Consider the following 13,933-nt stretch of genomic DNA (forward strand, 5'->3'; position numbering starts at 1 on the left):
CTTCCCTGCAAGACGTGTTGCCAGTTAAATGCAACCATGAGAGATCGGCGGGGACGCGCATCTGTGCAGAGTAAGCATGCTTGCAAGCTTGCATGTCCTACTCGATGCTCGGCATGCTCGACTCGTGCGGGTAAGCTGAAGTACCGCGTTGCAGTGGGGTACCGCGCGGTGATCGGTATGCGCTCGTGTCTCCTAACCTGGGACGGTCGTTTGCCTGCTCTCTAAACCGCTCCTATTACAAGACAATGTACGACGGCGATTGTCAGCTCGTCGGGGCACTCTACCAGAAGGCGACGATAGCGCGGTTGGATGCTCCCAACCACATGACATTTTTTTCCGTGATATGCACAATACAGACCACCATCACGCTTGCTTCCCACCCCCGCGCCCCTGGAGCCCCCGTCCCATACCCCCACCTCTCCTTCGTACATTCTACTCCACCTGGACCATGGCTTTACGGGCAAAGTATGTAGGTGTTGATGCGTCGAGATGAATTTGCCGTCCGCCGCCCACTCAGAAGCCCTCATGAGGGTCGCAATCTCGTGTGCTGAATGGAAAGTGATATGTCAGCGATGGTGTACTCACGTAGCCACTTTGGGCTGGCCTCGTAGAACACCGCATCGAACAGATTGCGGTTGATCATCGGGCCATCGAGGTGCTTGACGAGCGCATGTCCCACGGATGTCCGGAGGAGCTGGGATGACCAGCAGCTGCCGGAGCTCTTCCCACACCGCCGTGCCCTTCAGATCGCGCAGTTCGTTGTTGGTCAACACATTGCTGTCATCGTGCTGGCGGATACGATACGACACATCGGTAGAATAGCCGATGTATATCTTCTGTCGACAATGAGGGCGCCGACGCCTTCAATATGTATGTAGTTGAGTGGCAGTGTGGCAGGTTGTCGCACCATGCCACCGGCCAACGGCTACTAGCACAGGCGACACTGTATATCTCATCCCCTCCTCTAAATTCGATGTAACTAGCATCACGATCCGCCGTAGTTCGTCACTTCTTCCAGGTGGCGTTGCCGAAGCGATTGAACAGCACGGCATATGCCTTCTCCAACTGTGGGTAGAGGATAGTGGCAAGTCAGCGGTGCAAGATCTTGTTTACTGTTCGCCGACTTACGCTTTGGCACCTCGCGGAGAAGCCTGTCGATGCAGTCCTTGACATTCTCCTCTGTATCCTGGCATGAGACATCGTCGGGGGGATTAGTGGAGGTTGACCGCGATGGTGGAGGCTGGTTGACGCGGATGGGATGAGCAGGGGGCTGTGGCGACCGATTGCCTTCCCTCGTTTGATTTCCTTCTTCCCTTCAGCACTCAACCTACCACCAAAGGCAAGCACATCCTCGTCACTATTTGTACAGCGCATTAACACTCGCAGAGCTAGTGCAGCGAGCCAACGGCCAGCACATGATGTCTAGCCCGTCGATCGTTGCAGCCGCGAGCGCCGCGTCGAAGACGCCGTCGAGCTCCAAGCGTGCCCGCGGCCCAGAGCTATTTGGCACCGACTCCATTCCTCGTGAGGTGCAGATGTGCGTCAATTAGCCCGCGTGTGAGCGAACCACCACTAATGTACTCCTCAGGGGCCTGGGCGAGGCGCTGCGCCAGCTCCTGACCGAGCGGCATGCCCAGTCACACGACGGGTATTTGGGTAGCACTTGCAACCCGTACGCCGATGAGGAGCTCGACGACGCGCCTCACCTCGTTACTTCAGCCCTTATCAAGTTTTTCGCTCCGTCAGGACTCGATGCGAAGCGCATTGCGTGGGTACTTTGGCCTGTCACGGTCTCTAACGCACAGCCTCTATCTCGAGGAGCAAAGCCCTCAGGACATCTTCACCAACCCGTTCGAGCTTACGATGCTCGTGCTCAAGAGCAACAAGGTCGACTACACAGTCGTTGCCACCTGTGTCACAAGCCTATTCGAGCTCATTCAGTGGTCCCCGGCGGACGTCGAGGCGCTCGTGCACCGTCGCGTCATTGCCTCCAAGCCTGGCAAGACCGACTGGTACTTTGCCCAGCTCATCGGCTTCACCACAGGTATGTACATACAGCTGACTGCCTATTTGTGTGTCGGCCACTGACCCCTAGGCTTCGCGACGAACCGGAAGTCGTGCGTTCGCGGCGAGGCAAGCGCCGCCAATCGGAAGAGCGCGAGGCAGGACACCGCGACCGCCAAAAAGGCGGCGCCAGTGAGTATCCGTCTGCCACACTGCGACGATTGCTGAGCTGTCTGAGTCATCAAACTCCTGGGAACCAGGAATTTGATGTTCCAAGGCGGCGTGTACATCTAGGTACACGTCGGCGAAACACCCCCTCCTGAATCTCCACACCGGGCGCGGTGTTCGAGACGGTGAAGCGCTGGGTTGGGCAGGCCCTCCTGCGAGAGGTGCCCTCCCCGGCCAAGTGAATGTCCTCGTTGGGAGGACCTCATCAAGCGCTGGGACTTGGTCTTCGAGACGCGCCAAAAGGCCGTCAAGAGCGCCCTGTGTGAGTTTTTCCCCAACAACGCATACTAACAGCTTCAGACAAGATCGCCGTCGACGACGGGCACCGCACGCACCTGCCCGTTGCCGTCCTGAAGCTTGCCAAGGACTTCATCGCCCAGCGCAAGCGACAGGCGCTCGACTTGCCTTACCTTTTCACCGAGGATGAGCGAGCTGCTGTGGTCCAGTGAGTCCGCAAATGATCCACGTCCTCAAATACTCAACATCCAGCCACATGTACACCGCCTTGAAGGCGGGGAAGAAGGTCAGTGTCGCCGCAATGGCGAAGGACATCCCCGGGAGGTCCTACCAGTCGATCCAGTGGTACCTGGGTCTCCACAGGCTGGACCTGGTGGACTCTCTCAAGGCGTACACAACGCGCGTCGACGCCGACCCATCGGCGGCACATTCCGCCACATCAGCCGCATCGACCTCGGGCAAACGCCAATCTCGGCAGGGTCGACACGTTAGATGAGGCCTTGCCGTTTATCGTCAAGTAAACTCAATCTCCATGCCAGACAGTCTAACGACTGCAGGTTGGTGGACCCGACGGACGACCCACCGCCGAGGATCTTCGACAACGCCGGACATGGATTCTTCCATGTGATCAAGGGCTGTTCTAAGATCCTCGCGCACACGGTGAAGGTGAGAAACCTGCAATGCGCCCCGCTGATCCCAGGCCCTCGGCCGGCAGGTCGTCTCGGTGGGCCGGGCCGTCGTCATCCTCGCGAAGCGCGACGAGGACGGAAAGCTCCCAGATCTGAAGGAGGTGGGGGTTCAGTACCACCATCCCTTCGCCCGCATCCTGGACGAAACGTTTGTCTTTGACTGCCTGCGCGAGGGCCGGTTCATCCGTGAGCTTGAGGCCTACGAGGCCAAGGACCTCGCGCGCAACAAGCGCCAGCGTCGAGCTTAAGACGGGCACCCAATGGCGACATTCCCCACCGCCGATCCGTACATGTCGCCGGCACCCAGCCGGCGCCCTCTCGTAAGCTTGTAAAGCATGCATCAGTACACTTGTATGAAGCCCCAAACTATGTGACTCATGTACGCGCCCAGGAGACAGTCGCGCCCCAGCAGGCAGCGGCATACCTCAGCCCGACGCGGCGACCTCCACCGAGAGTGGATCACCTCCACATGAGACCCAATTTACTAATCCGCTATACACCCCAATACAACGTTTGAAATCTAATTAGGACGAGCTCTGTCACTTTGCGATGAACTTATTGTCCTCATGAGCGGACAGACCCCGACTTTCCTCCACTGTGTGTGAGTTCGTGTGTACTGTGTGCCAACTAGAATTGGTAGTGTACCAGGTGTGTCCATCATGGATTCATGGGATGCGCCAGGGCGAGCTGTTTCGTGGAAGGGTGGGGATTTGTTATACGTTTGTAATGGTGGAGGCGTCTTCAACTTGAAGTTATAATCGACAGATATTGGGTCGCCCCGAGGCATTAGCGGGATCAAAATTCGTTAGGCTGACTCGAGGGGTGACCTTCCTTCCAACAAGCAACGGTCGTGCATCTGTCTCTGTCAACCAAGTCGTTGCAGAGTGAGTACCTACCATACGTGTAGGTGTTGAAGAAGTCCCAAAGCCTACGCCAGGCGACGCAGAGAAGTCAGTGCAAGTCAGTGCCGAAGCTGTATGGAGTTTGTGACAGAGTGTGGCACCTCCCAAGTGGCACCCGCTCGACGAAGGAACACGAACTAAATTGCATGGCTCTCAATGAATACACAAATGCTGCTAACTCTGGAGCTTTCGAGTGCTCTCAACTCATCTCTACAATGCAGGAGCCGAGGCTTAGTCGACCTCCTCGACCGAGGGCTCGTCGTGGCCGGCGCCAGCGGCACCGCCGGCACCGGGGAAGCCACCAGGAGCACCACCGGGGGCACCGCCGGGAGCACCGCCCGAGGCGGCGTAGAAGCGCTGCATGATGGGGTTCGAGACCTCCTCGAGCTCCTTCTGGTGCTCCTCGAGCTCCTCCTTGGAGGCAGAGTCGGCAGTGTCGAGGAACTTGATGGTCTCCTCGACCTTGGCCTCCAAAGCTGACTTGTCCTCGGCCGAGAACTTGTCGCCGTTCTCGGACAGGGTGCTCTTGAGCGAGTAGGTCAGCGACTCTGGCGGGGCGTTAGCGTTGATCTTTCGGGGTAGACCAGGAGGGGACGCCGACTCGAAGGGGAATTTTTTTTTTCCACCTTCCTCGACATCGACCCCCCGGTTCTTTCGTGAACTTACCAAGTCCGTTCTTGACCTGAACGCGCTCCGCCACAAGCTTATCCTCCTCGGCGTACTTCTCGGCCTCGGCGAGCATGCGCTCGATCTCCTCCTTCGAGAGGCGGCCCTTGTCCTGTCGGGTCATTAGTACATGTTCCTCTGCTTTCAAACCACGCGATACGCACGTTCGTAATAGTGATCTTGCTCGACTTGCCGGTGGTCTTGTCGGACGCGTTGACGTTGAGGATACCGTTGGCGTCGACGTCGAACGAGACCTCGATCTGGGGGACACCGCGGGGCGCAGGGGGGATGCCGGCGAGCTCGAACTTGCCGAGGAGGTTGCAGTCCTTGGTCTTGGCACGCTCACCCTCGAAGACCTGGATGAGGACACCGGGCTGGTTGTCCGAGTAGGTCGAGAAGATCTCCGACTTCTTGGTGGGGACGGTGGTGTTGCGCTTGATGAGAGGGGTCATGATGCCACCGGCGGTCTCGATACCGAGCGAGAGAGGGGCAACGTCGAGGAGGAGGAGGTCCTGGGTAGCCTCCGAGGTCTCACCGTTGAGGATCGAGGCCTGGACGGCGGCACCGTAGGCGACGGCCTCGTCGGGGTTGATCGAGCGGTTGGGCTCACGGCCAGAGAACATGTCCGAGACGAGCTTCTGGATCTTGGGGATACGGGTCGAGCCACCAACAAGGACGATCTCGTTGACGTTGGCCTTGTCGATCTTGGAGTCGCGGAGGACCTTCTCGACGGGCTCCATGGTGGAGCGGAAGAGGTCCTGGCAGAGCTCCTCGAAACGGGCACGGGTGATCGAGGTGTAGAAGTCAATGCCGTCGAAGAGCGAGTCGATCTCAATCGAGGTCTGGGCAGCCGACGAGAGGGTGCGCTTGGCACGCTCACAGGCGGTGCGGAGACGACGGAGGGCACGAGCGTTGGAAGAGAGGTCCTTCTTGTTCTTGCGCTTGAACTCCTGGACGAAGTGGTTGACGAGACGGTTGTCAAAGTCCTCACCACCAAGGTGGGTGTCACCGGCAGTGGCCTTGACCTCGAAGATGCCCTCCTCAATGGTGAGGAGCGACACGTCGAAGGTACCACCACCGAGGTCGAAGATGAGAACGTTCTTCTCGCCCTCGGTCTTCTTGTCGAGACCGTAGGCAATGGCGGCGGCGGTAGGCTCGTTGATGATACGGAGGACCTCGAGGCCGGCAATGGTACCGGCGTCCTTGGTGGCCTGACGCTGCGAGTCGTTGAAGTAGGCGGGGACAGTGACGACGGCCTTGGAGACGGTGCCGCCAAGGTAGGCCTCGGCGGTCTCCTTCATCTTGATGAGAACCATCGACGAGATCTCCTCGGGCGAGAAGGTCTTCTCCTCACCGCGGTACTCGACCTGGATGAAGGGCTTGCCGCCCTTGGAGATGACCTTGAAGGGCCAGTGCTTCATGTCGGACTGAACCTCGGCGTCCTCGAACTTGCGGCCAATGAGACGCTTGGCGTCGAAGACAGTGTTGTAGGGGTTCATGGCGACCTGGTTCTTGGCAGCGTCACCGATGAGACGCTCCGAGTCGGTGAAGGCGACATAGGAGGGGGTGGTGCGGTTACCCTGGTCGTTGGCGATGATCTCGACACGGTCGTTCTGCCAGACGGCGACACAGGAGTAGGTGGTACCCTGGGAACGGTAGTCAGTATGGTGCTGGCGACGACGAACCAGGCAGGCAAGCTGCTTGTCGCGGCGAGCCAGATCAGCTACTCACGAGGTCGATACCGATAGCCTTAGACTTGGACATTGTTGCTAAGTTTTACGTGTAGGAAGGGGGGGGAAAGGATGAGTGTGTGTTTGAGAAAGCGAGAAGTGGGGTGAGACGTGGTGACCAGTACTAATATACCATCATTGACGGTCCAGGGGCGCAGAAGGACGCAGGCGGGCGTTGTGCCAGCCAGCGTTGCCAGCGTCAGCCCCCTCAAACCAGCAACCACTAGTATTCTCCAGCGACAGATTCGAGCAGGTTCCATGTTCCATCAGAGCAGAAATGACGTTGAATTCAGGGTCATCCACGTGGATCACACGTGCAACTCACGCGATGTCGAAGGGGCGACACGGTGCTGGTGGCTGCTGGGTTGTGCCAACCACTTCGACAGCCTTCGATGCCATCAAAGCACGTTCTACCACCATCAAGAATGCACCAAACCTCTCGAGATGAGTAAGGACTGCACCAGCGGCGACGACACAGGTGGTGCTCGACGCGACGCGACACTTCGAGCGCGTTGCAACCTTCCATCGCGCCCTCCCCTCCCCTCGCCCGCCCTCACACGCAACATCCTCTGTTCCTCAACGGCATACCGCGTCGCGCGTCCAGTCTGATGTTCTGCGCCTTCGAGAACGCGCTGCTCGGCCTGGGTGCGCCCTCGCCACCGCATGATGACTCACGCTGCTTACGCGATCCTCCTTATTGTCTTAAAATGTCCCAGCTGCCCACAAGGCCGCGAATCCACACAACAAAAGAGTCAGTGTGTAGCGGCGGTTCTGACGAGTTTTTTGACATATAGATGCATGGAAAAGGCGCTGCAGAGGGCGCGTGGCAAGCTTACAAAGGTGGATGGGGACGGGGGAAGGTGGCACTGGGTTTGGGGGGCGATCACTCCTCGCCGAGCGGGCACTGCCGCTCCCCTCTTGCTGGTAAGTGACGCTGGCACCCCAATGAGCAAGACCATGATTTTAGGACGGCCCGCGTCACGAGTGAGTGGGCGCCCGTCGGCCGTGGATACCAAGGTCACCCCTACCTCGAGACAGGTGCGCCAGCGTGCCCCTGCCAGATGCGACAGCCGAACGCGTCGCAACGAAAGGCACCTGGCCAAGTACTAAGCAAAGAGGGGATTGCTCGACGCCAGATCAGGCGTGAAGGGGCGTGCGCGCTCGCGAGGAAGGCAGCACGCGTGGTGGCAGGAAGGGCGGCCCCGTGTCAAGGCCAGTGATGACGCGCCGGACCTCTCCTGGCTCAGAAAATTGTGATACGACTGCTCTTGCCTGGTGGTTTGTTAGCTTGTTGTTCCGTAGGCACCTTAGAGGACTGATCAGCAGGCTTGTCAGAAGTGTTGTCGTTGGGGATACCGATGGCGTCCATGTCGAAGGAGACCTCGAGGGGGCACACCGTGAGGCGGAGGGGGAGAGGGGATGCCAGCGAGCTCGAACTTGCTGAGGAGGTTGCAGTCCTTGGTCTTGGGCAGGCTCTACTGAGGTGCCCAGCGTGGCTGAGGAAGACTGATTATCGGCTGTGTCGTCGGGTTCGGCCGAAGTGACAAACGTGGGGCCGCTTGTCAGTAATGCCTTCTGTTGTCACCACCCTCCCGCGACCACGTCAAAGTCGAACCACCCTGGTCGTACCACCCATGTGAACGATGTGACAATTTCTGGGGTAGGATCTGTTTGTGATGGCCTAGCAGTTGGAGACAGGACCATGCCGCCAGACCCAGCAACGCCGCACCTTGGGGCGATGGTTACTAGAGTGAGCGCCGTGTCAGTCAGGTCAGTCGGTGAGCACGCCAGCCGCTCCAATTCTGATAATGGGTATGCAACCAACAGCTATGTACTCTACTAGCTGCCGGCAGGGTGACGGCTCAGGCTCAACCCCAGCCGTCCTCTATTCTAGACGTCAATGAAGGTAGTGTCCGTCTCTACTGCTTCTTGCCCTTGCCGTACGAGAGCACGACGCGCTCGGCGGCAACACCCTCCTGCTCGATGCGGGCGTTCTCGGCCTGCTCGACAGCGGCGCGCTCGGCAGCCTTGGCCTTGGCCATGCGCTCCTTGTAGGCGTGGTACTTGGCGTCGGTGCCGAGAGAGTAGTCCCACCAGCGGAACGAGGTCGAGAAGCAGTTGACAAAGGCCATGTGGTGGAAGTCGTGGTGGTCGGCGCCGGCCCAGAAGGGAAGGAAGTGGCGGAGCGACCAGGGGAAGTCGTAGCCCGAGTGGGCGTCAACGGCCTGGAAGAGACGGAGGGTGACCCAGGCGTAGACGGTGAGGATGTGGAGGTCCTTGCGCCAGAGGCAGTAGAGGAAGGGGCCCGAGATGGTGCCCTGGGCGAGAATCATGACCTCGAGGGGGTGGGCGTACTCGGCAGCGAGACCGATGGGGGCCGAGAACTCGTGGTGGAGCTTGTGGATGTTCTTGTAGAGGGGACCCCAGTGGAGGGCGCGGTGGGCCCAGTAGTGGAACATGTCCTCAAAGACGAAGAAGAAGGCAATCTGGGCGGCCATGAGCCAGAGGGGCGAGAAGGGGACCTCGAACGTGGCCATGCCAAAGTAGCAGCAGATGGGGTGGAAGAGCCAGATGAGGGGAGCCTCGCAGGTGAAGTGGGTGAGGAGGACGACCTTGGTGCACTTCCAGATCTGGGCCGACGAGACCGTCTTGTTCTGCTGGATCTTCCACTGGCGGAAGAAGGGGAGCGCGTCGATGATGAGCCAGGGGATCGCGCGGCCAAAGTAGACGACCTGGAGTCAGCGGCCGATACCAGTGCCGTACCCACCTCGTGGAGGACAAAGCTCATGACACCAGTAGCGAGGATGGCGTTGCCCATGTAGATGTAGTAGTCGGCCCAGAGGCGCTCAAAGTAGCTGAGCGCGCTGAGGTCGATGCCGGGGTACAGCGAGTTCTGGGTAGCCGTGGCATTGGCGCGGACGAGGTGCTCCGCGATGCCAGGCGCGAACTTTTGGACATAGTCGATCGCGGTGTCGTACGCGGCGGACATGGTGAGGATCTGGGCGGGGGTCTACAGGTACAGGTGGGGCGGGCGAGTCTAGAGGCGATCAGCGGCGCCGGTATATATAAAGCAACGGATTCGGGATGGACCGCGCGTCAGTGATGATGGTTAGATGTAAAAACAATCTTACGACGGCGCGTGTGGTGGTGGTGGCCCGGCCGTGTCTGGCTGTGCGTGCACCCACTGGCGCGACTGCACCAAAAAAGTGGAACGATCTACGCGGCCGCCCAGGGACAGGTGCCACTGGGGGTGAGGGAGGAGGGTGTGGACGCGCCGTGGTTTACGCGGGGCGGGCACGCACGAGGGAGGGAGGGAGGCGGGCCAGGCGGGCGACAGGCGGCTGTGGTGGCACCACTCCAGGGCCACATGGGACGATTTCTGGGGGGAACAATACAAACCGCGAGCGGGGAGTGTCCGGCGGAAGCAAATTTGTGACAATGACACGAGCAGCTTCTGCCTGACACGAGTGCCTTCAGGGTCTCCCACGTGAAATTCACGCGACTGAGCTTCCTTTATCGGACCTTGGATCTCGCCGCTCAACGTCACAACAAACAGCTCGCGCATCGTCTCGGCCACTCGCCGCATCTCGCTCCTCGCTCCATCGTCCCACCGCCCACCGCAACAATGCAGGCAATGGAGAATCCGCACGAGATCGAGCAGGCCATCCTGCTCGAGCGCATCATCGGCAACGTCGTGGGTTTCCGATTGGAGGCGCTTCTAACCCGCCAGGTCAAGTGCAACGAGGCCGTCGCCGAGATGAACCTCTGCATCAAGGTATGTCTGCGTGGGGATGACACTGCGCCGCGCCATGATTCGACAGCGGTGGGCAGCGGCCCACGCCCGCACAATGTCACCCGAGGCGCGGGGCGGTGGCGTGCGGCGCGCGGCCCAACCGCGCGCCCTGCCGCCGATATTTGGCAGAGCAAGAGCTGACCGTCCGGCCTCGCGCCGCTGCAGGACTTTATCGAGTCGTCCACGTCGGTGCTGATCGCGGCCAAGATGGTCGACAACTACAACGAGAACGCGGCGTACTACCTCGGCAAGGTCGACAAGCTGCCCGAGCCGGTGTAGCTGTGTTGAGCAGCTCAACCTCTTGCTGCTTGTGACGTGTGCGACGTGCGCATCAAGCATGCTGCGGCCTCTCAGTGCACGCTCTTCATCTTGGACCACCTGGCGTGATAACGAGGCGATTATCGGTCAACAAGAGACCAGCAAGCCATTCCCCCGACGGACACTCGCCTCAAGCCTGTCCTCCCTCATCCACGCAACAACCATCTACCATGTATGCATGTACCTGTATCTCCAAGCCCGCAAGCCTTCCACCGCTGCAGCGACTCAAGCAGGCCGTCTCCAATGAGGCGACATCTCTCAGTCGCCCGTCGCACGGGCTGCTTACAGCGACTGATCTGCGCTCATCGGGGGACTGCCACCCGCGCGTCCCATCACACCCTCGAGCTCTCGTGCAACGTCTGCAACCCATCTCCCAACATCCGCAACTCAACCCTGCATGCAATATTCCCTTCAACAACTACAAACCATCGTGGCGGGGCTATCCCCCTGTGGCGGAGGCCGGCCCAAACTACCACAGCCCACACCCCCTCTAGATCTCCTGCCCCTCCGGGAGCGTGTCAAAGACATACTCGGAAATGTTGACATACGGTCCACGCGAGGGCGAGTAGACGTCGTTGTAGCCCCACTCGGGGTGGTTGACGGCGTCGATCCTGCACAGTCAGCGCGAGCCAGTGGCGCCACTCACCATCCCTGGGGCTCGATCGCCATCGAGCCGTACTGCTCGGCCTTGCCGAGCTGGGTCTCGACCGAGCCGTCGAACCCGTTGCCCGAGTAGAGCTGGATCGCCGGCTGGTTTGTGTGCACGCTGAGGCGGATGCCGGTGGCCTTGGACGCGAGGACGACCTGGGCCGGGCCGACGGTGGCCGAGTTCGGCGCCTCGGGCCGGTCGAACAGGAAGCAGTTGTCGATGCCGACGCCGCCCTCACCGCAGAATTTGGCGGTGAGCGCGCCGTCGCGCACCGCGTGCGGCGAGGTGTAGTTGAGCGGGTGGTCGCCCGACACGGTCAGCACCTCGCCATTCGGCACCGAGATGGCGTCGACGGCGATGACGCGCGAGCCCTGCGGCACGTGCAGAACGTCGTCGAGCACGGTCGGCGCCAGCGTGCTCGACAGGTTGAAGTACGCGTGCGTCGTGAGCAGGATGGGCGTGGGCTTGTCGAGCGGGAGCGCGGTCAGCGCGACGCGGAGGGTGCCCTTCGTGACGGAGTACGTCGCGTGGACCAGCTGGTCGTGAGCTCGCTTCTCCCTCCACCACTCACCACCTTGCCCGGGAACCCCTCGAACCCGTCGTCGGCAAGCGCAAAGGTCACCGACGTCGGGGTGTGCGCCTCGACGGCCCAGTCGCGCGCGTCGTAGCCCCTCACGCCGCCGTGCAGGCTGTTCGCGCCATCATGGTCGTTGGTAGTCACCTGGAACTTCTCCCCGCCAAGCGCAAACGCACCCCCGGCCATGCGGTTCGCGTACCGGCCGACCACGGCGCCAAAGTACGCGTTGCCCTTCTCGGCGTGGTACTGCCCGGGGTCAGCGTACCCGACGTTCACCTCGCGCCAGGCGCCCGTGCGGTCCGGCACGCGGAGGGAGGTGAGGCGCGCGCCGTAGGGGATGAAGGTCGCCTCGATGCCCTCAGCGGCGATGGTGTACGTCGCCAGGCCGGCGGCGGAGCGCGGCGCGGCAGACGAGGCGGACAGCGCGGGGAAGGACATGATGGATGGGGGAGACTGAAGAGGATGCATGCGCCCGCTTTATCGGTTTGCGCGGGGGGGACGTATCGCCGGTTGCGGAGCCGTCACCGCCGGTCCGGCGTTGACGCCGACCGCGGACCGGGGGTTTGGCGGGGCATTTGCGGGGGGTTGGGGGGTGGGCTTGGCACGCTGTTGTCGATGCTCTCTCAAGGTCCTGTCGTTCGCATCGTGCACAGATGCAGCTGTCCTCTGAACTCTTCATTGACACGACACGACATGAACGTTGGCACTTGGAACAGCGCTGACCGGACTCAATACCCAGTGGACCGGTGCATGGAGGGACACGGCGCATCTCAACGCCGCGCACCCCAGCCGGCCTCGACCGGCGTAGCGGCAGTGCTACCGGCGATAGCTGTCGGACACGGCGCCTCGCACGGCGGCGCGACGTGCCGTACCGGCTGTGCTCGCCACAAGCACGACGCAGATCTCGGCGTTGCCAAGGTTGCGCTTTGGCCGTGCGGATCTGCCACACAATGCCGGGTGGGGGTGCTTCTGACTTTGGGCAGCTATTGTTCAGCGAGGCCATGGTGCCAAAGGAGGGGATGAGTCGGTTCTCAGATGGCCCCCTCGACGGTGCTGACGGCGACGAGGCCGGCATTGACGTTGAATGTACTGCTCACCCCTCCGCGATGCGCTTCCCCCTCCTCCTCGCCGTCGCCCTGCTGCTCGGGCCGGCCGCGGCCGTCCCAGTGGCCCAGCAGTTCGCCCTCGACCTGCTCACTACGCCGTCGGGTACGCTCCCCCCCGACCCCGCTGACCCCAGCCCCGTTCCTCACCTGCCACGACATGATCACCCGGCTCGTCAACCTGCCGGGGTGGGACACCAACTTCCCCGAGGCCGTGACCCTCAACTGCAGGTTTGATGTGGGTTGCGTCGACGCCATGCCGGGCCGGGCGGTTCAGCTCGATCCCAGCGTCTCTCTGCCCGACCCGGCTCGCTACGCTCGCCGATGTCCCGCCGCTGACCCCTCCGCAGAAGTGGAAGACACTCATGACCACCTGCCTGCTCAACAAGTGCGTCTCGGCCCCAGACCTGGCCTACGCAGCCGCGTACGGCCGCTCGCTGTGCGGGCGCGCCGGGGTCCCAGACCTTGAGTTTGAGTTCCCCGCATGGTTTCTGCAGAGCGCCGGTGGGGCGTACTACAAGTGAGTTGGCTGACACGCACCTGCTGATGGCAGCGCGTCGCTCGAGTCGGCCGCGGAGGGGGTTGGGGCCGGGCGCACGGCTGCGCTCTCGGCTGTCGTCGCGGCTGCTGTCGCTGCGGCCTTGGCATAGGCGACGTGGGCTGCTGCCCGTCGATCTCCGCTATGCGATGTATCATATGCCTTGTTGCCAGTGCCACTGAACCCCCACCACCGAGCCCTTCGACCGAACCCCGGCGTGAGTCCCAACCCCCCTCGGCACCCGCACATACCGCAACTTCCCCGCCGTGACCACGATATCCGCGTGACGCATCACTCGCCAAGGTGGCATATACCCCACTGATGGCGACGGCGCTATCTCTGCGCCGTCGGGCCCGGCCCTGCGCCAGCCAGCAGCGCCCGTCCCGCTCGCCGGCGGCCCAGCGTCCAGCAGGCGGCAACTGACGTGCCCATGCGGCAAAGTGAGCACTCGTGTCGACGAGTGTGCGACGCTCGTTACTCCCCGCACGGCCCCACTCCG

At 61.4% G+C, this 13,933-nt stretch overlaps 6 protein-coding genes across 6 annotated transcripts; 3 read left to right on the forward strand and 3 right to left on the reverse strand.

The window, feature by feature from the left end:
• Positions 1-1,415: 1,415 nt before the first annotated feature.
• Q8F55_004630 (uncharacterized protein) lies at positions 1,416-3,406 on the forward strand (the record flags this gene model as incomplete). The annotated part of the gene is made up of 9 exons (XM_069353139.1): positions 1,416-1,537; positions 1,589-1,768; positions 1,827-2,044; positions 2,096-2,117; positions 2,412-2,494; positions 2,533-2,677; positions 2,722-2,814; positions 3,027-3,135; positions 3,170-3,406. 9 exons carry the CDS (start codon positions 1,416-1,418, stop codon positions 3,404-3,406), a joined length of 1,209 nt encoding a protein of 402 aa, XP_069210557.1.
• Positions 3,407-4,291: 885 nt separating this feature from the next.
• SSA2 (Hsp70 chaperone) lies at positions 4,292-6,490 on the reverse strand (the record flags this gene model as incomplete). The annotated part of the gene is made up of 4 exons (XM_069353140.1): positions 4,292-4,608; positions 4,727-4,838; positions 4,891-6,372; positions 6,458-6,490. 4 exons carry the CDS (start codon positions 6,488-6,490, stop codon positions 4,292-4,294), a joined length of 1,944 nt encoding a protein of 647 aa, XP_069210558.1.
• Positions 6,491-8,375: 1,885 nt separating this feature from the next.
• ERG25_1 (C-4 sterol methyl oxidase) lies at positions 8,376-9,445 on the reverse strand (the record flags this gene model as incomplete). Its single annotated transcript, XM_069353141.1, has 2 exons — positions 8,376-9,188; positions 9,224-9,445. The coding sequence occupies 2 exons, from the start codon at positions 9,443-9,445 to the stop codon at positions 8,376-8,378; spliced, it is 1,035 nt and encodes a 344-aa protein (XP_069210559.1).
• A 636-nt stretch (positions 9,446-10,081) lies between these two features.
• Q8F55_004633 (uncharacterized protein) lies at positions 10,082-10,528 on the forward strand (the record flags this gene model as incomplete). The annotated part of the gene is made up of 3 exons (XM_069353142.1): positions 10,082-10,150; positions 10,187-10,231; positions 10,415-10,528. The coding sequence occupies 3 exons, from the start codon at positions 10,082-10,084 to the stop codon at positions 10,526-10,528; spliced, it is 228 nt and encodes a 75-aa protein (XP_069210560.1).
• Positions 10,529-11,057: 529 nt separating this feature from the next.
• Q8F55_004634 (uncharacterized protein) lies at positions 11,058-12,231 on the reverse strand (the record flags this gene model as incomplete). Its single annotated transcript, XM_069353143.1, has 3 exons — positions 11,058-11,178; positions 11,214-11,752; positions 11,788-12,231. The coding sequence occupies 3 exons, from the start codon at positions 12,229-12,231 to the stop codon at positions 11,058-11,060; spliced, it is 1,104 nt and encodes a 367-aa protein (XP_069210561.1).
• Positions 12,232-12,899: 668 nt separating this feature from the next.
• Q8F55_004635 (uncharacterized protein) lies at positions 12,900-13,420 on the forward strand (the record flags this gene model as incomplete). The annotated part of the gene is made up of 3 exons (XM_069353144.1): positions 12,900-13,002; positions 13,034-13,134; positions 13,247-13,420. The coding sequence occupies 3 exons, from the start codon at positions 12,900-12,902 to the stop codon at positions 13,418-13,420; spliced, it is 378 nt and encodes a 125-aa protein (XP_069210562.1).
• Between the last annotated feature and the right edge of the window lie 513 nt (positions 13,421-13,933).

The sequence above is a fragment of the Vanrija albida genome (assembly GCF_041260175.1).
Source record: "Vanrija albida strain AlHP1 chromosome Unknown contig_3, whole genome shotgun sequence".
Taxonomy (NCBI): Eukaryota; Fungi; Basidiomycota; class Tremellomycetes; order Trichosporonales; family Trichosporonaceae; genus Vanrija; species Vanrija albida.